This window comes from Caretta caretta, chromosome 11, assembly GCF_965140235.1.
Source record: "Caretta caretta isolate rCarCar2 chromosome 11, rCarCar1.hap1, whole genome shotgun sequence".
NCBI lineage: Eukaryota > Metazoa > Chordata > Testudines > Cheloniidae > Caretta > Caretta caretta.
In genome coordinates, this window is record NC_134216.1 from 18,928,820 (window position 1) to 18,955,490 (window position 26,671).

The 26,671-nt window shown below is 41.1% G+C and overlaps 1 protein-coding gene across 1 annotated transcript; it reads right to left on the reverse strand.

Annotated features, from left to right (window-relative positions):
• Nucleotides 1-1,911: 1,911 nt before the first annotated feature.
• MCM6 (minichromosome maintenance complex component 6) lies at nt 1,912-26,012 on the reverse strand. The gene is made up of 17 exons (XM_048870342.2): nt 25,815-26,012; nt 24,340-24,486; nt 23,424-23,534; nt 22,472-22,721; nt 20,800-20,965; nt 20,571-20,716; nt 18,913-19,063; nt 18,086-18,227; nt 16,586-16,727; nt 16,312-16,419; nt 15,665-15,820; nt 14,685-14,813; nt 13,936-14,097; nt 12,159-12,294; nt 11,717-11,884; nt 8,297-8,436; nt 1,912-2,460 (listed from the first exon to the last, which is right to left on the reverse strand). Exons 1-17 carry the CDS (start codon nt 25,910-25,912, stop codon nt 2,347-2,349), a joined length of 2,466 nt encoding a protein of 821 aa, XP_048726299.1. The 5' UTR covers nt 25,913-26,012; the 3' UTR covers nt 1,912-2,346.
• Nucleotides 26,013-26,671: the final 659 nt, after the last annotated feature.

Genomic DNA, 26,671 nt, shown 5'->3' on the forward strand with positions numbered 1-26,671 from the left:
TTCACATTAGTGCTTGGGTTAGGCTCAATCTTAGGATATGGTTTTTGTCTTGGGACTGGAGGGGGAGCTGCACCTTTGATCTTTGGTGCTGTGCTCCCTGTGGCCCCTCTCCTGGGTTGGTGGCGGAATGGTACTATAGAAGTGAGAGTGTCCAAGAAAAGGTGGTCTTTCCAGTTGCTTGCCAGGATCTGTAAATGTCTGCAGAGATATCTCCAGAAGATGTAGCTTCAATCTGCCTTCTCAAGACTCTAGTGTAGGCTTTGAAAATGTCTTGTGCACCGACCAGTGTTCAGACATGTGCACCTCTCCTAAGCACAGGAAACACCTCAAGTGGCTATCGTTGATGGGCCCTACTGAATCGCAAGAAAGGTAGATCTTAAATCCTGGAGATTTGCCTTCAGCCACTTTAGGACTATGTATGGTGTAGGCGGGAGGTCTGGCCCTGGTGCAGGAGGCAAGAATCCAATCAATGCCCTGAATCTCTCTAAAACTAGTTTTATTTTTACTTTGCTTTTTTATTTTTTACACAAATGTGTAAATTAAACTTGTCTATATAACTAAAAAAAAAAAACCACCCCAACAATAGGTCTAACTAAGTCTCTCTGCAAGTGAAGACATGTGGACACCGCAGAATTCTGCCTCACAGCCATGGGGTGGCAAGAAAGATCGGAGAGGCAGTTGAGGCCCCCCTAACCTTATGCCCTCAACTTTGGTGGTTCCAAGGGTCTAGGACAGTGGTTCGTTTACCTCTGGGAGTACTAAGAGGTCTTCCAGGGGGTACATCCGCTCATCTAGATATTTGCCTAGTTTTACAACAGACTACATTGCACTAGCGAAAAAAGAAAAGCACTACCGAAGTCAGTACAAACCAAAATTTCATACAATGATTTGTTTATACTGCTCTACATACTAGACACTGAAATGTAAGCACAATAGTTGTATGCCAATTGATTTATTTTATAATTATATGGAAAAAATGAGAAAATAAGCATTTTTTCAGTAATAGTGTGCTGTGACACTTCTGTATTTTTATGTCTGATTTTAGAAGCAAGTAGTTTTTAAGTGAGATGAATTTGGGGGTACGCAAGACAAATCAGACTCCTACAAGAGGTACAGTAGTCTGGAAAGGTTGAAGACCACAGGCCTAGGACATAAGCACAGCCCCAATGGCCACTGCTATTCAAAAGAACACAATTTCACACACAGTGTGGGCCACATTCACAAGTCGGCCCCCCACACACCAAGAGTGGAATCTGTGTGGACAATCACTCAAAAAAATATTTGTTTAGTATTTTCCATCAGCCACAAGAGATCTTTAGGTCCCTACACTGCCTCACTCATTGTGACTGTATCTTTACTTCTTTTGAAGACAAAGCTAAACAAGAAGAGTAAAAATTACCAGTTGCTCACATTTGCGATTTTCTTTGCCTTTTTTAGCGTCTGTCAGGAGGTTCTCATTGCACAACTTCACCTGAGCAAAATAGCCTGAGATTTGATTGAAGGACTGAAGGTTAAAAATCTAGTTACTAATTCACAAAAGTCCACACCATAAGAATCCACATTCATCCTGTGGCTGTAATTTTCTGCCAGTTCACAAACCAGGGAGTATACCAAAGACAAGACTATCTGCCCTAATCAGGCATCATCATATTTTGGACCTGTCTCTGTTTTGACTGTTTTACTTTAAACATGAAACAAAGTATACCTTAAAATAAATTGAAAGTCAGATTTTCTAATTACCTGATATTGGAAAACCTTCTACAAATAGCGTCAGCTAGACAGTGAAGGTAAAAGCTTGTCTGAAATATAAGTGTTTATACTATTTTCAGCTTGCAGAGCAGAGTAAGAGGAAAGTTCGTAAGTGAAACAGCACCCAGTCTCAGAACAAAGCCATCCCCCAAGACACCCACAGACATTTAACAAATTTTTATTTATTTAATAGGAAAAACAGAATTGTAAAAATCTACATCATAAAATCTCACTAACAGATACTAGAGAAGAATGGTGCAAATTTCCCCACTGTTAAAAAAGCACCTGGATAGCTCCATGCCGAAGAGATCTCATGTTGCCTTACCTTGCCTTGTTTGGAAGAAGATCATTAAAAAAAAAAAGAACAACCACCCACAGAAACATTATATAATGTGTCACTTATATAAAACCACGTTTCAGGAATGCTGAATATCTATGAAGAATCATGTATTACTAAGAGTACTGCTCCACACCACAATAAAGTGTTCATACAAATTTAAGAATTTAGCTATACAGCGAGTATTGCAACAATGTACAAAGAATGCATTTCCAACATGCAATTAACAAATTAAGTCCTACTATAGTATGTTACAACCCCTAGTCTTCCAGCTGATAGTTGGGGTTAACTACCAGGTACGGGTCTTCATCAAAGCTCTCTCCTTCTGCGGAGCCTTTTAGCCCAGTGTGGGTGAGTTCTATTAGAATGTGGTCCTGAAACAGACAAAAAAATCGTTACTCACACAAAGGCTTAAAGCCTTAATATTGAATACAGTTATTTTTCAAAGATAATTCTAATGCAGTAAGTGTTTGTTCTTTTTTAAAGAAAAAGTCAACTCCCTTTTGCACTTCACTTCATCTTTTCCCTCACCTCCCTTCTGCATGTTTCTATCTTAAGAACTTATATGGTACCCCCATTGCTATGATATCCAAGTGCAGATGCAGTAACTGAGACACAGATTTCAACAGGAGCCTGATGCCTAAATACTTTTGGGGATCTGGGTCTAGGCAACTTGCCAAGAGTCAGAAGATGATTGTGGCGGAGCAGGGAATTAAATCCAGGTCTCCCATAGCCTAGTGCTCTAACAACTGGATCAGCCTTCCTCCCAAGGAAGTGGTTCACTACCACTTTTACCCCTTTAATCCTGCATTCCCTTCCTTATTTCACCTAGTCCTCATGCTACCCAGACTCCATTGTCCCCTTCTCTCCCCACTCTTCCATTGTACACACTGTCTGCTTCAATTCTCCCCTGCAGAGAAACAAATTCCACAGGCTCTCTTCTGGTAGTTTTTCGCCTCTTAGAGCAGCTGACCCTTCTTATAGGCAGGGCAGGTAGCACCACCTATTATTAAAAGTTGCTCAATACTTTCCTTTATAAGAATGTTTTAAATTGTTTTTCAGCTTAGATGGCTAAGGCTTGGTAATGTTATATTTTCCTTGCCGGGTATGTCTCAGATGAATTTTTATTTTGAAAATTTCAGCCAAAATGGTTCAGCTACTCCCAAAAATGAGACGGGGGGGGGGGGGGGGATTTTTGGTTTATCCATGTAAAACATTTTGGTGACCTTTTATTTGAACAGTTCTTGTGCCTCATAATTTGGAGTAGGGACTTGAAATTTAGGTGCTAGGGATTTGTGCTTTACTATCCCTAGGAAAATCTGCCCAAATTTGACCAAGTTATATTTTGGGGGGAGGGGAGGAGAAGAGTGGATAAATTCACAGTTCCTACATGCTCAGTAAAGACTTTGATTTTAGCAGCTAAAATCTCCAAACTTTCCACCTTCTGAGGACAGCTCATACACGTGCCTGGACTGCTCGTGCTCCATCCTCACAGAGCAACTGAGCATGCTCCATCCGGTCCGGGGCTAGGGGTCAAAACAGAACTTTCCCTGTAATGGCTGCTCCAAGTGGAGGTGGAGCCAGGCAGTGGAACTGAGGGCAAGGAGCCTGCCTTTCCTGTAAATTCAATGCCCCCCTTCTTGGTACTTAGGCGGTAAGGAGGAGAAAGTCAATTGACTCAAATGCAGAGGAGACAAGAGCCAGACCAGGAACAGGGAAAGGAGCAAATCATGACAAGGAGCCTAGTGGGATTAGGGGCGGGCGGGCTGGCAGGTAAGGCGAGAGAAAAGCTGACCTGGTATCCGTGGGGAGCCTGGAGTTAGGGGAGACAGATCTGATTAGTCAGAGGAGAACTGGGACTGGGTGGGCAAGAGAGACTAGGCCTGGGATGAGAGACCTGAGAGAGACAGACAGACTGGGTAAATGGGGAGAACAGAACTGGTACAAGGAGTCAGGTGTGAGGAATATACTGGACAAGTTGGAGGGAATGGGGCAGGAGTCTGTGCTGACTAGAGCTCACTTCTCTCCAGAGGCTGGAATGGAACCCAAGATTCCAGAGTCTCACGATTTGTTTGATGCTGGGAAATCCCTGAGAAAGCCACTGGAAAAGCGTGTATCTCATCCCTCTCTAATGCTGGTCCACACAGAGGATGACAACCTACTCTTGTTACCAGTTATTCCATTAGCTGAAATGGCTGAGGTCAGGGTGGAAAAACTAATGGTTCCAACTCTGCTGATGAACCTCTTGGGTGTCAATAAGACATTGAAGCCTGTTCAGCCACATCTTCACTGCTATGTTTAAGATGTGATATCTAGATTAAAGCCAATACACACAGGCTTACCTAAACTGGAGTAGTATGTCCAGTTTTGGGGTCCCCCACTACAGAAAGGATGTGGACAAATTGGAAGGAGTCCAGCTGAGGGCAACGAAAATGATTAGGGGGCTGGGGCATATGACTTAGGAGGAGAGGCTGAGGGAACTGGGCTAATTTAGTCTGCAGAAGAGAAGAGTGAGGGGAGATTTGATAGCAGCCTTCAACTACCTGACGGGAGGGTTCCAAAGAGGATGGAGCTAGGCTGTTCTCAGTGGTGGCAGATAAACGAGGAACAATGGTCTCAAGTTGCAGTGGGGGAGATATAGGTAAGATATTAGGAAAAACTATTTCACTCGGAGGATGGTGAAGCACTGGAATGGGTTACCCAGGGAGGTGGTGGAATCTCCATCCTTAGAGGTTAAGGCCCAGCTTGACAAAGCCCTGGCTGGGATGATTTAGTTGGGGTGGTCCTGCTTTGAGCAGGGGGTTGAACTAGATGACCTCCTCAGGGCTCTTCCAACCCGAATCACCCTTTCAGTTGCAGTGCAGACATGCCCTAAGACACTTTACACTATTCTGACACTGTAAAATTGCCTTGAAGTGGACAAATTTATCCACTTTAAGAGGCCTCTTTTACACTACCAGAGTAGTGTAAGTGAAAATCAGGCCTGAAATTTGTATACTACCTGCCACCATTACAAGTGTCCATTTATTGTATTAACACAGCACTACTTCACCCCTCTACAAGTCTCAGCATTGAAACCAGCTATAGTGATCTAAATCCAATCTTGTTAATCTAGAATCATGAAAATTAATATGGAATAAGGTACAGTGTGAATTTAAAGCAAATTAACTATTCTTGATTAACTCCACTTGTGGACACATTTATTCCAGAATACTGGGTTTGCCTTTTCACAAGGTTTCATTGGTCACTTTTGCCTCAGCAGCTGGGACAAGCTCTTAGCCATTTCAGCTACAAGGATAATAGACCAGATTGTTGTACGTGGTCAGCTGTCGTATAAACACGCTCCAGGCATGTTCATCTCATGAAGTGGCAGCTATTGGTGGCATTAAGATAAATACCATTTTGTTTTCAAAACCCTGAATATGCTGATGACACGGCTTTGTTGGGTCGGTTTGGTGAATCGCTGCAGATGATGGCTGATCTGGTTGGGCACAAAGTAACATGCACTGGCCTCGTTATTAATATGGAAAAAAACCAAGTCCCTGGCCATTATCAGCCCCTAGCATCTGACTACAACTAGCTCAGTATTAAACTGCCTAGTCAGATATTGGAGTAGGTGGCAACTGTCAAATACTCAGGAAGCATTACAGACCACATGGAAGATATTCACAAGATGCGGATGCTCATATCAGCATCAGTTGCTGCCATATTCCAGGCCCTTAAACGGCCTCTATGGAGAAATTGTGACAACAAAGTTTCTACAAAGCTGTGTATCTACAGGCCTACAGTTACACCAACTCTTTTGTATGACAGCGAAATTAGGAATGGGCACTAAGGAAGGCTGAAGAGCACTGGATCAAAGTGGTCTTTTCTCATAGTCTTGGTCATTTGCCCCATATCAAGTGGCAGGACAAAATCAGCAATGAGGATATTCATAGCCAAACCCAGCAACTACCTTCATCAGCACTGGTTCAGTTTTGACAGCTTTCTTGGTATGGATATATTATTAGCATGGAAGACTAACGAATTAAAAAGTCCATTTACCATGGAATGCCCCTACATGGTTGGCAATCACATAGTCACCAAAAACTTCTGTTGGCACAATAAGATTGCCAATGACACAGAGACTGAACAGCCAACCCATTTCTTGCTGGAGATCAATCTGGATGGCACTTGATCTGCAAGGAGGTTACGTCCCTTTAGGATTTGCCTTGAGGATGACTATTTCAGAATAAGAGTGCCTTATACCAAATTAACTTAATCTATTTAGTCAGGAATCGTTGCCCTCCCAAGATAGATAAATCCTAAAAACAGTAACTCTTGGCCCTGTAGAATTTACATAGCAAGCCAATTTAGCAACATTTTTACACTGTTTTAAGTAGTAGACTTGCCTGCCCCAAACGTTGCCATAGTGAGAAGGAGCATTTCTTGCCAAGTATAGACCAAGCAGTACTTTCTAGTTAGGCTTTTGATTAAAACTGACTTCTCAGCATCCCTCTGGCAGCTGTCGTTTTAATACAGAGAGAAGAGAGATATAGAAAGTCTAAATTTCCAGAGAGCGAGTTACGCCACCATGGCAGAGAAACTCAGGAGTGAGGACTGTGACACTGAGCCAGATAGGGTTAAGCAACTAGCAAGCTAAATGACCTAAATTCAATCTTTAAACACATATTAGAAAAGTATATAAATGGCAACTAGGGCTATTCCTTATAAATAGCTAACATAGCCACATAGATTAGAGCTTTGAAATGCAAACCCATGTTGTTAGAGAATTAGAGGTAATACTGATTGTGTTTACTTATATCTTGTTAGATGTTAACCATGTAAAGAGACTGTTCCTGTCTGTTACTATATCTATTGATTCAGAGATCAAAAGGGAATATTAACATTTAGACAGAACTTGGATATAAGAACATCATTGACTATATTTCTCTTTGAAGTTTGTAGTAAACTGTTTCTCAACTGCTTAATGGATAATTACCTTATGCTGATGAACGTAACTAGTTACCTGTGTATACATAGGAAATAGGTTACTTTAAAGCCAATGTTCTTCACCCAAAGAATGCCTGCTGTCAAGAAGCTATTGATGGCCTGCCAGAGAACTATAAAAAGAGCTCTTGGGCCCTGATCCTGTTATCTCAGATTTGCTTAAGCTTCATAAGGGGAAGTTTGAGTAACAAGACTGAGGTCCCCAGCTCCAGACTGGGTCACCCCAATATTGGACATTGGACTCTGACCTATGGAACTAATTCTGAAAGAACTCTTTGCATCTCTAAAGTTCACCATCTTTACTATGAAACTAACCTAAGGACTCTATTTATGTCTGTATGTGTAATGCTCTTTTAACCAATCCTCACTCTCTCTTCTTTTTTAATAAACTTTAGTTTAGTTAACAAGAATTGGCTGTAAGCGTGTCTTTGGGTAAGATCTGAAATATTCATTGACCTGGTGGGTAATGTGTCTGATCCTTTGGGATTAGTAGAACTTTTTATATGACGAATAAGATTTTCAGTAACCCTCATTGTATTTGACTTGGCTGTCTGGGTAGGAGCTCAAGGCTAGGTTGCTTTAAGAAAACTGTATTTCTGGCTTCTGGGTAAACCAGTAAGGTATTGGTGAAGCTATTTTGTTGCTGGCTGGTGAATCTAAGTATCAGAATAACCACCAGTCTGGGGGACTGTCTGTCCCCATTCTTTGCAATTTGCTTTAACTGAGCAATCTCAGTGTGGCCTGCCCTAGAACCCTAAATCACAAGAATATTTCAGCTACATGGGCAAAGGGAAGGGGAAAGTTCCATTCCTCGGGAGGCTCACATTATTTACTGAATGCCTCAAAAGACACTACAAGAAAAATAGCGGCCCTAGAAATTGCAGTCCATGAAAAGCTTCAGGGAGTATCACTGCCTGCTATTAACCCTTTCTTGTTTGCAATTCAGCAGGACAAAGGAAATCTACTAATACATGGAAAAAGAAAGAATGTAATACCTAGAGCTTACTCACACCCACTCACCCCTTTTCTGGTCCTCAGCCAGTAATTCTGACATTCCTTCCATGACCGGAGTTTTAACAAAGATATCTAGGTATTTAGACAGCACCAATTATTGGTGCCGCACACAGAGATACTGTACGTTCCTAACTTGTCAAACATACCAACAAAAAAACATTTATAAGCTAAAAACCCTTTAAAATATCCATGCAACTGCATACATACATAGTGTATAAGTCGATGAATGATTCTCTCTATGATCTTCTTTCTATTTATAAGCTCTTCTTCAGACTCTATTTCTGATTCAATTTCCTTTAAGTACCAATTAATAAGATCACTCTTCTTTAATGAGGAATCATCCTCTTCTGCAAGGAAAAAAGAAACCTAGATTATTCTAGTTACAATGCCAATCCCCAGATTGCATAAACATACAGCAGCAGGAGGATACTAATCAAACTGTCAAAGAGAAGGCTTAGTATAACATTTACAATGTTGATAAGAGAAACCCAAAATAACTTCTCAGATTATTTGTATCAAGGAGTTTTAATTTTCCAGGAAATGAGAGGTGTCTGATGACACATTACATGTCAGAATCACATTGGAGTCACATTTAGACTGAGAATTGAAGCTCTCATTTCTATCCATCCATGCAGCTCACAAACTAAATAAGCTGTCTGGCAAAAAACATCAGCTTGAAGATTCAAAAGGTAAGAAGCAGTGGCAAGCAGCGCTGTCCAGTTTCCTCAAAGTAAAGCCAACGAAATGAAAGCATTACTGTTCTGCCCAAAAAGGAAAAAACTAGTGTCTACTGTAATAACTGCACATTCTGTCTACCTATAGTGCTTCTGCAACTTTAACTGGATATTGCAGTCTTCATTTCCAATCTTAATTTTTTCTGTAGGATTGCTATATTATTGTCAAACAGCTGCCATGTTTCACCCCAGCAGTGACCTCATTTCAGCTGACATATTGTGATCCACAGTGCTGTGAAAATGGGCCTCCCACTCAATTCATTAAGACAAATCATGCAGCCTTTCTCCCAACTTTCAAATCAACACTCTTTGGTTTAGATGACTGGGTATTAATGAACCCAAAGTCTAACCTAAGAGAAGTTTCCTCATGGGATTTGTGTGAACTTGGTTTCTGAATAGGTTGTACTGTCTGTCAGGATATTCTTCTTGTGTCCTTTTACCACAATCATAGGTTTCTCCAGCGTTGGGCACATAATATGGCTTGGTCTGTAGCCCTGGTGAGATTTTCCATGGTGCACGGTTCCTCCAAAAGCTGGCAGACCAACAAATGGTGTGTGTTTCACTGGAGTCACATGTGTCTGGATCATTATCATAGCCCCACTTCTAACCTTCCAGCTCTTGTTTGGAAGCTAATTAAACATCTCCTGGTCTATCAATCTTTCTCTGTATCTGAGGGAAGGTGTTCGGCAACATCAATGTGCATTTTGATATCCTTGTTGATTATTTTGAGCTGTGTGCGCTACATTTCCAGTCGCGTAGCTGCTGCTGATTTTTTAAGCAGTTCTGTTGCTGCTAGGGAGGCCATGTATCAAAATGTAGCAGATGTCTGGTATCTTCAACCTGTCATAATCATTCAATTTTGCTTGTGACCACTCTCCTGATATCCGGTGGAGCAACTCCAGCAAGCACATAAAGGCTGTTCATGTTTGTTGGTTTTAGACACCTTGTGATGTAGCGGCAGCTGTCACTCAGTACAGGATCCAGCTGCTTTGCATGAGCCAATCTTTTCCACATCAGACTTGTGTATTTGGCCCTCAAATAGTGAGGTGTAAGTGCAGTGGCACTTAGGATTCAAAATGGGGAACCATCCCCACAATTAGCAATCTTTCTGGGCACGAATTTTGCCTTCTCCACCTGTGCCTTGAAGGAGAAAATGTGGCCTAGCATCACTCCACGGTAGACAGTATTCCAACAGTGGGCAAGTGATATCCCATTCCTGATGATGCCGAGTTGTCTCTACTGGCCTCACGATTCCAAAAATTGAAGAGAAGGACTTACATTTTGGCTGTGCTGGCGTGCACTTGATTCTCGGTGTAACAGACCCCAGACAGTGCTGATGTTTGAGTAGCTTTGATCTGGGCAAGAGCCATGGCTTGGGCAGAGACACCTAGGTCATTGGCAAGATAAAAATTCCTCTTGCCAATTGATCCAGAGGTGGTGCTAGCCTATTGGGGGCCTTAAGCAGATGCATTTTTGCCCCCCACAACGCATAATAAAAAGCTAATAGCCCTTGAGCTGCTCGGGCCCTAAGCAACTGCTCAGGCTGCTTATGCCTAGCACCAGCTCTGAGTTGATCATTCACATAGATACTGAGAAGTTTGAGAAGAGTATGCTCCCTTTGGTAGGCAGTTTTTCTGTTGCCACCATAGGCTCCACTTGCCGTGTTGTTTGATGTAAAAACATCGGTTCTCTAGTAAACATCATCAGTTGTACAAGTTGGTAACCTTTCATCATGTTGTATATTTTAGTGAGGAGACTTCAGTGATTTATTGTGTCATGTGCTGCTGGTCGGTGCTATGTTTGTTGACCCTGTTACCATACCATTTTCAAAGCCATCTTCAATGTATCAAGTGATGTTCAGCATTTGACAGGTGCATGATTTGCCTGGGCGGAATCTAGCTTGCTCTAGGATTAGATCCTTTTCAACAAGTTGTGACAGGCGGTGTAGGATGAGATGCTCTTACAGTTTGTGCAGATGACATAGTAGTGATATAGATCCGAAGTTCTTCAGCTCCACTGTACCCTTCCCCAGTTTCAGGAGTGCCACAACACATGCTTGTTGCCAGATCTTGGATACTTTGTATGCGTCTGAGCAACCTAATTAATCAGTTCTTTATTGCTCGTCCAAAGCATTTGATTTGTTCAGTATGAACGCTGACTAGGCCAGCAGCTTTGCCATTCTTAAGGGCATTAATTCCAGAGGTTAATTCAGTATACAAAAGTCTCCTGCTCTTCTTGCCACTTAAGCTGCTTAGGTTGTTTGTTCAGTGCCTTACCATTTTCTAGGAGACGTTGCTTTGCCTTCCTTGGGTGGTTATGCTTTCTTCCTGCCGTGGGTCATGTCCATACTCTCAGTGAGATTCTGCCTTTACTGCTGTTTTTCCTTCTTTAGTGCAGAGACCAGTTCTTTGCCAGTTGCAATGATATCCTCAGTGAATGGGTCTTTTTTGAATTTCTGCTTTTATTTTGTGTACTGATCGGATAACTCAGATGTTAGTCCTGGCAAATAATTTGTTCTGCAGTCTCATGAAGTATGCTTCGACGCAATACATACTGCATTGACAAATTGTTTGTAATTTTCTAGTATTGGTTCGATCTTTGTAACAAAAAGAGCGTTGAGGTCACTGGGGAAGCCCTTTCATTCTGCTGTCTTAAAATTAAAAAGTCATGCTGGAATGATACTGAATTTGGCATTATGGCTTCATTGATCTGAATGGCAGTGGGCCAATGCTGCGAATGTGGAATCGGACCCAAACTAAGTACGTTACATGAACCAGCTATGTTATTGCTGACAAATGCCAGATCAGAGTTGTAGCCCTGCACTACAATATAACCAAAGAGTATCTGTGATGATGTAGCCCATTCACTTTACAGTTTTTAAATTAGTTCTTACCTTCTTCTGCTTTCCTGAGGTGCAGCACAATGAGGTTAGAGATTCGGCGGTATTCAGAGAAGCCAAGTTTCATGGAAGCCTTTGGGGCTGCATCTTTGTTTGCATCCTCAGAGTGGTCACTGATCCCATTTACAAGGCCGTTGCCACCTGTTGGAGCATCTGCACCATCTGCATCAACAATTTTTATGAATAAAGTTTAATTAGCATCGTTACGCTGATCTAGAAGCTGAAGCAGTGTGACTTTCCCAAGATCACAGCAAGACAGTGGCAGAATTAAGTACAATCCCCTACTCAAGCCACTAGAGCATGAGAAAGTAGGGACAGAGGGTGAAGCAGGAAACAAAAGAACAGATGCACTGTGTCAAACAATTAAGCACTAAACATTGGAAGGTCCATCCTCCCATTCACAAGCAAAGCCAGAAACTGTCAGCAGGTGACTTACCATCGACTCCATCTTCAGCCTCCTGATCCTCCATTTGCTGTTCGTCATCTTGGTCTAAATTGACATCTGGAGTCTCAACTCTGATGATAGATTTGTTTAATAACCTGAATGCTTCTTTCACATGTTTTGGATGAACCTGGGAGAGATTTGCGAAACATATTCACGTGTTCAGAACCTAAGAATTGTATTTCAGATTGTGATTCTACCCTGGGAAGTGACTAAAAATGGCATTGCAGAGGTCTCCATAGTCACATTTCACTAATCCTACCTACATCAAAAGGAGTTTTGTTTTTTTTTGCCAGCCCCAGAAACTCACCCTCAGCTGACAACCAAGGTGGGTTCTTTCTCTCTCATACAATTGCCATAAACTATAAGGATTCTGAAGGCCAAACTATGCCTCTGACAGCTTGTGACTTTCAGAAAATTTGCATAGGATTACTGAGGAATAAATAGCCTGCTGATGGTGAGTTTTCAGGGCTGGCAATTAGAAAAGTTTTTGTTCAAACTGAGCCCACATAGAGAACATTGAGACAATGGACACGGAGTCCCACAATGACATTTTTATAAGGTCACTTAATGACTTTTGATGGGACATCGACCCTCAACACGACAAGCAACATCACCTAAATTACAGATAATCCTAACCTTTTCTTAGAAAGTGACACTTTTACTATGCACTAGTGGTTTTTTTTGCACACTGCTTGAAAAATAAAAATGTAAACTCGCTTGTTTCACTTTCAGGTTTCCAATAAACCAACACAATCCTGTGATGTTTGACTGGCAACGGTATTCAAGAATGTTTATAATTGAAGTGTGTTCCCCTTGGAATCAGAAAGAAGTTAACTAGAATCATCTTCATTGGCCCGACTACAGGCTGCAAGGTTTGTTTTTAAAAACTAAATTTATCCAAAATCTGACCTGACAAGCATCTTTAGAATGTAACTAGCAGACGTGTTTTGGATATCCTATCAGTTTAGAACAAAATGCATCAAATTCAAACAGTAATCGGTAAAATCATGTTAATGCTATATTCACACTGAAGCAGATGGGTTTTTAAACTGGGATTAGATTATGGAAAAAAAAAATGTAGTGAAGTTTTCCAAATCCCATCCATATAAGAAACCACATTCAGTAGATCTGAACAATTGCATAAATATTATCATGCATGTTCTTTGGGTTCCCTAGACTTGGTTCCCCCTCACTGAGTTCAAATACACACAGAGGCTCTGCTGGGCTCCTTATACTTGGCAATCCGTCAGTGAGGCTTAGATGTGCTGCCGGGTGCCTCCTTCTTGATTGGGGGTAGAAGAGAGTGCCAACATCTCCCACGCCCACTCAATCACAAAGCCAATGGAGCTGTACCTCAGTATATTGTGTAGATCTTCATAATATTGTCCTTCTCCTTCCTTACATGTTTTGATGAGCAGTGAACATTTATATTAATATTGCCAAGCATATGAATTAATATCCAATCAGGCAGATCACATACATCTCAGTTAACTTTGAAAATGTGAGCCACAGCGTACCTCTACACACACACACACCCCCCACAACATCTAGAGATTTTTTAAATACGGGAGAACAAGGCAGCAGCATGAAAGAGGAGCCGACATGCCATACAACTGAGTACTGGGCTGAATCAGAGACCTTATTTTAAGCTGGGGAAGAAAATGGCCAGGAAAAAGTAAATTCAGAGTATCACTGTCAAGTTTCAAGACCAAAATGCTAATTGCCTTTATGCAGCTGTTTAAAACATTTTTTTAAATCTACATGTTACCTCATCACAACAGTGCATTCGGGCCATAGCTTCAGACAGTCGAATCATGCTTTCCAGTTGTCGTACTGTGATTCTCCAGGATGACTTTATAACTCCAGAGCCATCCCGTTGACGTAATCGTTTATACTGCTCAACTATGAAGTCCTCTGACTCTTTAGAAATCTGATTGAAATAAGATGGTACATTTGTTCATAATGAACTGACATAAGTATACTGCTTCCATTAGTGGAACTTCTGAAAGTTCCACTGCATAATTCTAAAAGCCACTTTAAAGTTGAAATTTGGATAAACAACAACAAAGAATTTGCTTCAGTTATGTTCAAATTTACATTTTTCTATGTGCAGTAATCTTTCAAAACAAAAAAGTTGTTCAACCCAGTTGTTTGATTAAGCAACGAGTTGCTAAACTCCAAATTACCAGATACTGTTGAGGCAATGATTATTCTCCCACACCCAGAAATATGAACTGAACACAATGAAGCTCTTCATTTGCTTTTGGTACTGACAGACACTCATCTCAAGTTTTAAATCAGTTTTCAAGCTGTGCTGTCTGGGGCTCTGGCATTTATAAGGAGAGCAAGTGGATCCAAAATATTCCAAGCTTCCACACCACACCTTAATTAACTACTATACTGTGGGATCAGTTCATTGATTTACTCCCTATCTGCACAAAGAAAGCATGAAGTAGAGTAACTTCAGTTCCTTAGACCTTTCTGTATTCTAAGATAATATATAAAAAGTAAAGTTACCTTCGGTTTAAACTGTCTTGCAAATAGCAGGTACCTTCTGATATCATCTAATGAGTAGATACGATCAACGGATTCTTCTATTCTGGAATGCAGATCCACTATGCGCCTGGCAATGGCATAATCCGTAACCTAAGAAGTCATTGCTTTGTTAGATCATTCTCACTTAGCAGTGAAGCCATCATCAACTTAATACACAACAGGGACACGGTTCCTTCAGTTCCTGCTCTCCCATTCGTGCCCTTAATGACAGCTACTTTTTCCAGAAGCAAAACTATCAAAACTCTATGCCATAGCACACCACTGGAAACATTAACAGTTTTAAAGAGATGGAAGAGAGAGTAAAAAACCCAAATGAGACTGGCCATGACTTTTTGGAACTTTACTTTATGAATAATGTCTTAGCCAAACCAGTGGTAGACTCAGGAACTTGGCAGTGAGGGAATTCTAAATTCTCTTTTCCCTTCATCTCAGACTACTTTTTGTGTATTCGATCAACTCAATTCTGATTAGAGTGTCAATCTTAGGGAAGGGTACAAAGAAAGGCATCGCTTTCTACATCTCATTTTCTTATTATTTGTATTATCATGGAGGCTAAGAGCCACAGTCACTGACAGGAAAACCATTGTGCTAGACAGGGTACAAAAAGCAAAAAGACTGCAAATTCTATGGGGTATAAGGCTGCCTAAGATAACATAAAAGATGGATAGACAGACTGACAGGGGAGTACAAGGAAACAGATAATATGGTAAGCTGTAGTGTCACCACACAAAGGCAAATACCATGTGGACTATAGGAAGCAGTCACAGCTTCAGTGACCAGCCAAAGTACAAGTTAAATCAAACTACTAGACATTTTAAAGGTCAACATCTTAATGAGCACAATTTGTACAGTAGATTTGTATTTCCAGCCTTGTAATTCTGTAGAATGCAGAGAGAGAGTCCGAAGAAAAGGCTACTGACAGCTACTGCCCCTGCACTTACCTCATTACATTCATCCACAAGAATGAAGAAGAGATCAAATCTGGACATGATGGGAGCTGACAGATTTATGTTCTGTTTCAGAGATTTTGATCTGTCATAACGCCCACCAACTGGGTTTGCTGCAGCCAAAATGGAGGTCCTGGCATTCAGAGTAGCCTGACAATGAAAGAAGAAAAAAATTACCAAAGCTTTAATGTGTGACATGTCACTGTCACTTGCTAAAGGAACACAACAAGTTATGGCTTCTCTTCGAACTGGTAGGTATAGAATTTAGCCATCTGTCTGCTAATGCAGCCACATACTTTGCAATATCCCCATTGATATAGAGGGAACCTCTACTGACAGCAGAAGCACAACAAAAACAGAGGAAACGATGCCACAAAAGAGTTTTGGCTAACTAGTACTTTTCCCTGATATATAGTTCACATTAAAGGTAATCATTTTAACAGTTAAGATAGTAGTATCTGAAATATTGCAGCAGGCACTTTTTAATTATTATATAAGGCTCAACGCATTCAGGATAGGTTTCTTAGTTTTACAGATAGCCTTCCTGAGCCTCACTTTCCCCTAAGTAACCTTTAATTAAACATATATGTTACAAATACACAAATATGCATGCACACTCTGCAAGGAATGGTGCAAGTTACCTTAACTCCTGCTTTTGTTATAGATATAGTCTGTTGCTCCATTGCTTCATGAATGGCAACTTGATCTCGTATATCCATTTTGTCAAATTCATCAATGCAACAAACCCCCTAAAACAAGAGTATAGAAATAAGATCATCCAACTTCTACAGCAACTAGACCAGAAAAGACAAAACTTTTGCAAAATTGTATAAAAAGTGAATCAAAACAATACAGGGAATTACTGGAATCCTACTATTCTTAAATGCCACTTCAGATTTTAGTTAGTGGACTTACATTATCTGCCAACATCAGGGCTCCTGCTTCGATGACAAATTCATGAGACTCCTCATCTTTCACTACAGCGGCTGTTAGACCAGCAGCACTGGAGGCTTTCCCGCTGGTGTACACAGCACGGGGACTGAACTCCTCTACATGTCTGTTGGAGAGGTACCAATAAGTGATTAGTCTGCACTAACTATCCACTTTTGTTAGAAATGTTGCAAGAGGTGCGGATACAAGAACTTTTACACAGTGATGCCTTCTACCTCTCTATCAGGCCAAAACAGTACCTATTCTGTTCTTTAAAAACAAGAAGATAAAACTAATAAATCCAAGTAAATGTAGTCTCACTAAAAGTTTTTATTAAAGCTAATGTTAAAGTTATCTAATACACAGGATCAAGAAAGAGTGTCTATATATCAAAAGTATAAACTTTGGTTTAAAAGTCATAAAATGCATATAGTACATAATCTGCAATATCCCAAATTTAGGTTAATAAATTTAACAATACAGTTTAGATATTAGCATCCAAATATTTAGATACATCTCTCAAATGTTATACTAAGAGTAGCTTGCGGAAAACAAATATAGCAGTGAGTGTAGATTATCCCTCAGTAATTGAGAATTTAGGATAGGCTGTTCCTTACTAAACACAATTACTTTCCCCGACATGTTCCAAATGCTATGTCTCTAAAAATACCTACTAGACCTCAGAAGTAAAGTATACAAATCTTACAGGTGGAGGAAAAAACACAGGTATGTTTAACAATTGTCAAAGGCCTCACTGCAAGTCAGTGTAGAGCTGGAATTAGAATTTAATTCTTCCTATTCAAAAATCTATGCTCATTCCTCTAAACTATGCTGTGAGTGGAAACCCCATAAAAATAATGCACCAAATATTGAACAATAAATTTACTTGTTTATTTTCTAAAAATGGGTAGCATGAACCATGGTACTATTATTTCTGCTGTAAAGAGAAATAAAAATATACTGCATTTATTACTCAAATTCTGTCAAAAGCAACACTTGTTACCAGATTTGTCAAGCACCAGTTCATTTTTGATATCTAATGTCATCACCACCACATTGTTCATATGGTGTAGCCAACAAAGTTTGTTGTTTACTTCTGTATGTCAAAAATATTCAGTGATGTTTGCATGGTTCTGGAAACAGACGCTCAAATAACTTATTCCTCTTTACCTGACTTAAGGCTGAACAAATATGCTGCACAGATACGCCTCAAGTATGGCTTGACTCAAAGATTTATTTTTTTTTTACTCTCTGGGATACAGTAAAACTTGAAGGAGGAGAAATATTTAAGCCTTACAAGATTAACTCAACTACTTGCCAGTGCTCCTTAAAGTTCTTGACTACACATACAAAGTACTAGCTTAGGAGGCAAATGCATTGCCTTCCCATATGCATTAAGTGCTTTACAACTTTCTCCCAACATACACTCCGAGCTCAGGTTACAACTGGCAACATTTAAGTGCTGGATTTTAAAGAGATGCTTACTTGAGAAACTGACTCTTGGCTGTACTTGGATCCCCAACAATGCAAACATTGATGTCCCCACGCAATGAAGTGCCTTCTGCAGTTGTCTTCGGAACTCCTCCAAAGAGCATCAGTAGAATCCCTCGTTTCACTTCATCATTACCTGCCCCATAAAGAGAAGTTCTAGTGAAGGCCCATAATGGAGCTTTGGGATGTTACACTTTGTGTAGATAAAAATTCTGCCCAATGGAATTTTAAAATCTCATGTCTTTGAACATGCACTGGTAACAGCATTTATATGCTTGATGCAATTTCACCGTAGAGAAAATCACAAGGAAGATGATTTCCTTGGTGCTATAGTGGCCCCAAATCTTTGGACAGAAATTCAGCTGATCAACTTCTTCAGAAAGATAGGGGAACCTAAGTGAATTCACAAGCAATTATTCTGAGCCAGTGTCAAAATGGCTTACTATCAAATTGCAGCTATTATCTGAACAGTATTTCACACACTACATTCAGAAGAGAGATATGTGAAGTCCTATCCCTTGGATGTTCTTAAGAGTGTCTATATCAGACAAAGTTTGCATCCAACTGCTAGGCTGTAGGGTTTACTGAACAACTAGAAATAAAGAGGTCACCCTGTGATGGAGATTACTGTTCTGATTGCATTTCATTCAGAAATATTAAATAAAAAAACATCCTCTTACAGAGCACCATAAAAACTAGACAGGAGGATTTGAGATATTAGTTACATGTCTTCGACCTACCCCAACACATGACTAAATAGCAGTAGCGGATACTGTCAAGAATACAATCTGTTCACCCTGCCATAACAGCTGGACTCTTACCATGTACAGTAGGGAAGAGGCTGGTACAGAGATTGTGGTAAAGGTTTTTATCCTGGCTCATTTCAAACACCTTTTCCCATTCCTTTACAGACATCTGGTTTTTAATACTCTCTGCAGTCTGTTCCTCATCTCGGAGCTCTTTTCCACCAAACTAAACACAAATTAGAAAGTAATAGTGAGGTAACTTGATAAAAATGCAAAGTATAGCAGCTACTGGAGAAGAAAAAAAGAAAAGAAAAGAAAAAAGAAAAAAAAACTATAGGCTTGAAATCACACAAGCTTAGCACGGAGAAGAGAAACAAGGTTTTTGTTCCATGGGGGCTTGTTTAACAGGGAAATCAAAAATTGAGGAATTTAAGTTTTCTTTTTTTATTTCCATGGAGAAAATACATTTGGAACATCCTTTTCTTTTCTAGTAATACCACCGAACCCCTTCACTCCCAAAGCAATGGAGCCACATGCAGCATTTTGCACATAGCAAAAGAGAATTCAGTGGTGAAAGGGGTTTTGGAGTCTGTGCTAAAACTGTCCTTTTAATTCTCTATTGAAATTAATTACAAATGGAAAGCATATCACTAATACTAGAGGAAGGATACTTCTGCTTCCAGCAGATTTAGGAAGGATTCAAATGGTCTTTGTGCCTATGAAGATGTGAAGTTGCTGGTGGAATTATGCATCATAGCTCATGTGATGCTAAAACTTAGCCACAGATAGTTTTTTAAATTGTTTTTAGTTCATTTGTATGTGGGAGCACCCAAAGATCCACAATTTCAAGATCAGGAGCTTGGTTTTGTTCATGTCACCATTTAAGATGACCTTAAGACACCCAGGAGGAGATGTTGGGAGAGACGGGCCAAGATGTATAACTGGATAGAAGGAGATGGATCATTTACTACCTTCTTATTTTAAAACTCGACAGTGGGCCAGATAGTTACACCTCTGAAGTATAAGTGCAGGAGGCGGGACTGCTCTCTAGTAACCCCTTCAGGCCCAAGTATGGTACTGCAGGTGCTCCCTGCCAGAGTCTGCAAGGCTTGGCTGCCCGCTTGGAACAGGGCAGTCTGTGCTGTAAACTTGGTGTCAGTCTCTAAACTGTAAGTAACAAAACAGCAACTCAGGTTTCAGCTGTCTGTACCTTTAGACAAAGAGGAAAAAATGCAACCTTAAAATGTATGTGCTTAGCTGCAGTGGTTAGGGCAAGGCCCTGATGTGAACCTGAGTTCTGGGTTATCCCTGAGGAGTTCCTCCTCTGTCCCAGTCTCACCCAGCTCTGCCCCTGAGCAAAATCAGGCACACCTTAAACGGCCTGCCGGTTTTTGAATGGTCAGTATTTCCTTTTGGCTGTTCCAGGCCTCTGGAGGACTATCTTGTTGGCTTGCTTAAACTGAGTGGATTTTCCTTGTGCAGGGAGTGTCAGGACCTTGATGTCTCTAGCAGGGGTCAGAAAAGGTCCGACAGACCCTGTCAAAGTAAGACATGGGAAGAGAGACTCTGCTACATAAACCAAGATGGAAGAGGAATAGAACAGTTGCAACACATCAGATCCAGGGCAAAAATCATAAACAGATATAAACTGAAGCCTCACGCTCTAGGAGAGGCAAAAAACCCACAACTCTCTTCAAGCCAGATCTTTAAGTCTATTTTCTTTCAATACTTACCCGTGGATTTGTTGGAGCAACGTAACATGCTAGGAAGACTAGTTTATAGGACAAATCTCTGACGCCCAGAGCACGAAGTCCTCTGATTCCTTCAGTTTCATAACCCTCGGTACCACTGACACGGGAACCAGTTTCTGCACGCACACCTGCCATATGAACAAGAGTCTTAACTTTGTTTCAAGTACGTACACAGGACAGCTTAAGTCACCATTTACAGACAGCAGTGTACCTGGGGTGGATAGCTGAGCTACGTCAGGCACAACGATCAGCGATCCTGTGAAGTCACACTTGTCACCAGCCTGGGCTGATTCTACCGCTTCAGCACGCAGGATAACTTCTACGCTGCGAGGAATGCTTCCTCGCGGCAGTTCAGCCTGCGTTTCCTGAATGCGAACCTGAAGAGGAAGAGAATATTAAATGCTCTGCCAAAACTGACAAGTTACTTTAAATTGTTAAAAATGGATTTCTAAACTTATGAGATCTAATATGTGGGGAAATGGCATTTGCCCTCTGGAAGCTTCATTCATAACAAAATCATGCCACTTCCTTTTAAATAAAAGAAAGGTTACTATTTAAAAATATTCTACTGGAACAGAGGATTAAGGATGCTGGAAAAATTGGACAGGGTGCAACGGAGAGTCACAAAAATTATTTGAGGGCTGGGGAAAATGCCTTGCAGTGACAGACAAAGAGATCAATCTTTTCCTTCCTCAAGAAGAGTGCATAAGTTAATGTAGGCCTGATCTAAACAGTAAACATTGTAAAAAAGGAGGGTGTATTGATTTAAAAATCAAGGCAATTTAAAACGCCAAGCAGAAAGCCTCAATTTAGGTAGATTTTAATCAACTTTTCCATTTGTACTTCAGTTATTTTCTAAAGAAAGAAAATATTCACATTGGTTAATATAATCATTAGAAAATCATGTTGATTTACAACTAAATAGAGCCTTTACACTAGATTTAGTACATCTTTTTGCTTCCTAGGAGGGTACATTATAACAATATACATTGATTTAAGCAATTATATAGCTTAATATTTTCAGATTCTTATTAATGTGCATTTTTAGTATGTTAGAAAATGGTGAATGATATATTGCTTATTTATTAGATAATTTTTTGTTCATGATTTGTGTCAAACTGTATTAGGACAGTAGCTGGAATGTAATCAAACACAAAACAGCATATTTATTTTTCATTTAAAATATTTTGAGAGACTATACAAGTGTAGGGCTTAACATGTTTTGTATTAAACTCTGATTATAAATAGGTTTACTTTTTAAAAGAAAAAATGTAAACAAAATTTAAAAAAATCATTTCAATTTTTAAAAATACATATTATTATATACATTTTACCCTAGGAACAAAACAAAAAAAAATAAGTGCAAAATATCACTCTCATTGAACCAAGTTTTAAAAAATAAGTATTTCAGCATAGAAAGAGACAAAGGCTATTGTTTTTTAAAAGCCTGCTAAAATGGGTTGGCTTTGCTCATCTGAACCAGTCCATATTAAATATAACTCAGTCATAAACAAACTGTTAATAAACTCTGTTGTAGGTGGATAGAAAAAAGCCAACAGTATATTTGTATATTTTACCTTGCTTATTATGGGAAACTGACATTGAAGCTCTCCTGCCTTAAAATTTGTGTTTTATTTATAGAAGAATAAAGCATCTCAAGTCTGAAAATTGCTTTAGTCCCACCAACTTCAGATACTTTTAAAAATACATCTTCTGAAGATAGAAAGCAGCCACCTATAAGTTCCAGTGCCTTATGTTAGGACTGCAAAATATCTAACTCCATGTAATCAAAATTAAATGTGGACTAGTGGCAGTAGCACCTTCTAAATATGCAGAAAGCATTAACTCATACACTCAAAGTTCTAGGGAAGCCATGGAAATACCTTTTGAAAGTCAACAAATCTTGATTTGTTTGTGTCCAGCAGGAATCTCCTTCTATTGGCACAGACTGGGTTTCTGCAAATGTTTGGCTGTGTATATTTAAATTGCTGCTCCACATCTTTTATCACTGTCTGACAGTCTAGACACAGGAAGGTTCCACTTACAAGCTCTGGATGAACTGGATGGGTACGTACCACCTGTCCACTAATACGCATCAATGAGCCAATTCTGGCTGATGTCAACTCTCGAATTCTGTTAAAAATATCAGATTAATAGCCATTCAATTCCTAGGTAACTTGGCATTCCGCAGTTTTATACCCCATTTCAGCAAAGTACTTAAGCGCTTAAGATAAATATGTGCTTAAGTTCTAAATAATACAATGGAATCTAAACACATGCTTAAGTGCTTTACTTAACTGGGGTCATTAAGAGCATTCAGTACCACACTAACGTAATTCTAGAACAGACACGTTACTGCCAATATCATGCTTAGCATTAATGCAAGTTGCTCATTTACTCTGTGTTTCTAAAATTATCTGTGATAAAGAACATAATCTGGATGATTTCTAAAGTTTAAGTCAGCATTACAAATGTATGAGAGTTGTGTTTTGAAAAAAAAAAACAAACATGTTTTAAACTGATTTAAAAATAGACAAGTCACAGAACGCTTGTCTATTTACAAGCGACGGAGGGCTTGGAAAATATTTCTGTGGAAGACTAGATGTTTTTCTAAAAGATATGCTCTAGGAATTATTTTGGGGAAGTTATCTGGCCTGTGTTACACAGGACATCAGATTAGATGATCACAATGGTCCCTTTCTGGTTTTGGAATCTATTAATTTATTCAAATTTTTACTGCTCCGTCCTGTGTTTATTGTTGTCAGATCTTCTTTATACTACATCTGCTTAGTCCAGCTCGATGTGTTTCAACTATGAAAAGAATATATATCCTACTTATGTCTGGTAGGTAGATCCTGGAATGCAACATAAAAGTCTTTGTTTGGAGGAACATTTCCATGGTCTCTGGCAAAAGTCTTCACTGCTCGACACAGATAAGGATAAACTCTGAAATACAGGAAAGAATTTCACATTTTACAGAAATTACACAAAACTCCTTTCCCCTTTACAACCAGTCAAATGTCTCCCTCATATCTGTGTAAGCTTTGGCTTACAGCATGCCAGGACACATGTAAGCAAGTATAAATATGCCAAATATGAAATATTGTGATATACCACAATTTTGCTCTTCATTCTAAAAAAGATGTTTGGGTAAAGCTTATTTCACTACTAAAGGGCACATCTTCACTTCATGTCTTTAATGTGGCTTGTGTAGTTGCAGCATAGTGCTGGGAGAGAGCTCTCCCAGTGCTATTAAAAAAAACCCACCTCCGTGAGGGCAATAGCTTCCAGCGCTGATGCACTCTCTACAGTGGCACTTTACAGCGCTGAAACTTGCAGTGCTCAGAGGGGTGTTTTTTCACACCCCCCAGCAAAAAAGGTGCAGCACTGTAAAATGCCAGTGTAGACAAGCCCTAAGTCTTCTTAGCCTTAGGGTCAAGCTTAGCCTGAAATCAAATGTTGAGGCTAGAAAACAGCAACTAGCTCAATAAAGTATTTTCAAAGTAGCGAGTACAATGATGGGTGGATTCATTTAGTATTTCCATACTGTACATCTAGTTTTCCCCACAGCACAAACGCAATTGCCTATTTGCCCCATGTTTGGTGATAGTTCTGAACACAGCACCTGAAGTGGGCAGAACTAGTCATGGGGCCAGTCAGCAGAAAGTTCTGATGTAATGGGGGGGGGGGGGGGGAATGTTTTTCACTGGAATATCCAGGTCATGTTGTCCAGTTCTCACGTGAACCTTACCTGTAGAACTCCTCCTGGACAGTTGTAGAGAGCTGCTGATTGAACTGCTCCAAATCCACAAAGCTCACAATTAACGTGTTCCTCTCTGGGCGGATTAGCTCTTCAGCATCATGCAAGTATTTGACTTCCCCATCACTGTTCTGGAATCTGAAAGGGACAGTATTTCAGGAGAAAAGTTTTGCAGTACTGTATACCAAACAGCAACTGAATACAGTTCTTCAGTGCCCTGTGTAAAGGGGGTAGAAGAAAAAGGCCATATACCACTAGCACTTGCAAATGTCACTGCCAAATATAATTTTCCTCCTGTCCCTTTGTCCACTGATCCACAAATGGGGATTTCAACATGAATTAATACAACTGGATCTGTATTTCACATACCTGGTTCCCCAGACAGCATATTATTTATAGTTTAACAATGACCTGCACAGGTAAAACGTGTTTTCTTTCTTTATGATTGTTACAGATTATATGAGGAATAGCACCATGTGACAGCCTTTGTTTTTGATTGAAGACCCCTTGGAAGACTAATCTGAACCTCGAATGTGAAAAATGAAACGTAAGCAACCAAAAGATGAAGGAATCTTCGACCACACTGTACAAAGCTTCATTAACAGCTATTGAACAAATATTCCTGAGAATAACTTGGAAAAAAAGCAGTCTCTAGGAAAATTAAAATAACCCAAGGGAGACCCACATTCTCTCTCACAAGCCTTAGAAGAGACTCACTATTCAGGACAATGAGGTATTATGGAGCACCAAATTTAAATGCAGTTCAAATCTAGGCCAAAATGATTTTGGCAGTCTTTCTAACAGTAACCTTTGTGTGTCACATGTGCATGATCGTACAGGAAACGGAGGGTACAAAAAAATAAAGGCTGATTTCTGTCAAGCGTTAGCATTGTCTGTGCACAGCTATCCAAATGCACAGAGCAAAGCACAAGTGAGTAAGGTACAAGGAAATCTCATATAGAATCTAAGAATGTATTAATTTGTAAACCCTCTGGGATTATACTTTGCTTTAACAAGGGAATGCTCAAACAGAAGTCAACTAAGAGGGAAGACGCTCTCCCCCCTCAGGTCAAACATAACGGACACCAACCAGTTGCAAAAAGAGAGCTTACAAAACAAGCTCAGGTGTGTAGGGTTTTAACGAGGAGAGGCAGCATCAGTGCAGCGAGATGCCGAGAGACTTCAGCCCCCGTCAAGCAGTCGCAATGACCCCGGGCTCGTCCGCCCGGACCCCGACGAGCCAGGACGTTCCACCCCGCAGCGTCCGTGCCTTCAACAGACCGAGTTACGGGCGCTGGGGAGGCCTCCGGGACGCCGGGTCACAGCCAGATCGTGCACCTCAGAGCAGCCGCAAGGCCGCCTGTGCACCGCCCCGTCCCCCGCCAATTCCTCGCGGCTCCTGCAGGGAACATCTCCGCCCTGGCGGGGGGGGGGGGGGACCGCTGCCGTTGCGCGGGGGCACTTACTCCTCCAGGAAGTCCTGGAACAGCTTCTGGCACTTCTCCGCCACCTCATCGCGGAGCTGCTGGGACGCGGCCCCCGCATCCCCGGCCGCGAGGTCCATGGCTCCAGCTCAGCCTTCCCACCTCCACCGACCCAAGGCGGGCTAGACGAGCAACTCGCGCGCCACGGATGGAGCCCCACGTGGCCAGCGGGCAGCGCCATCGACCAATCAGCGCCTGCCTCTCCCCGCGCCCCGCCTCTTCCGAATGTCCCCGGCAAGATTTTCGCGCCAAAACCGACAGGGCCAACAGATAGAAGGCGGCCATGTAAAAGGGGAGGTGGCGATTAAAGGGGAAGGTTGCGAGTCGGCGGACGCCAAATGAAGAGACAGTGAAACAACAGCTGAGCCTCTGCTGCGGAATGTCTCAGCACCGCAGGCAGCAGCGGCTGCGCATGCGCAGTGTTGGCGGTCCCTTTCTTCGGTTGCTAATCGTTTGAACAGACCCGAGGTCCTTTCCAGTCTGATGTTTCTGTGATTCCAGGCTTGTGAGCTGAGCCGGCGACCAGCGGCACCTGCCGGCCGCAGTTTTCACACTGTGTGCCCCGCAGAACCACCCTCCCTTCAACTTAAACGAGAACCGTTCAGGTTTGTCCCAGCTGCCCCTCCGTCGTGACGGCGGCGGCGCCACCGGGCCAAATTTCACTGGGTGGCGCTGGATCTTCGCGTTACTTCCCCTGCCGACGGTAAACCCCGCGGCAAACGTGTGCCTGGCTGCAGGCACCACTGCCAGGGACGGCGCCTCTGGAACAGGCTCTAGGAGGGGCGGCGGAGCCCGCTCGCCAAGGGCCTCGCTGCATCCTTTTTGCTGATCTTAGATAC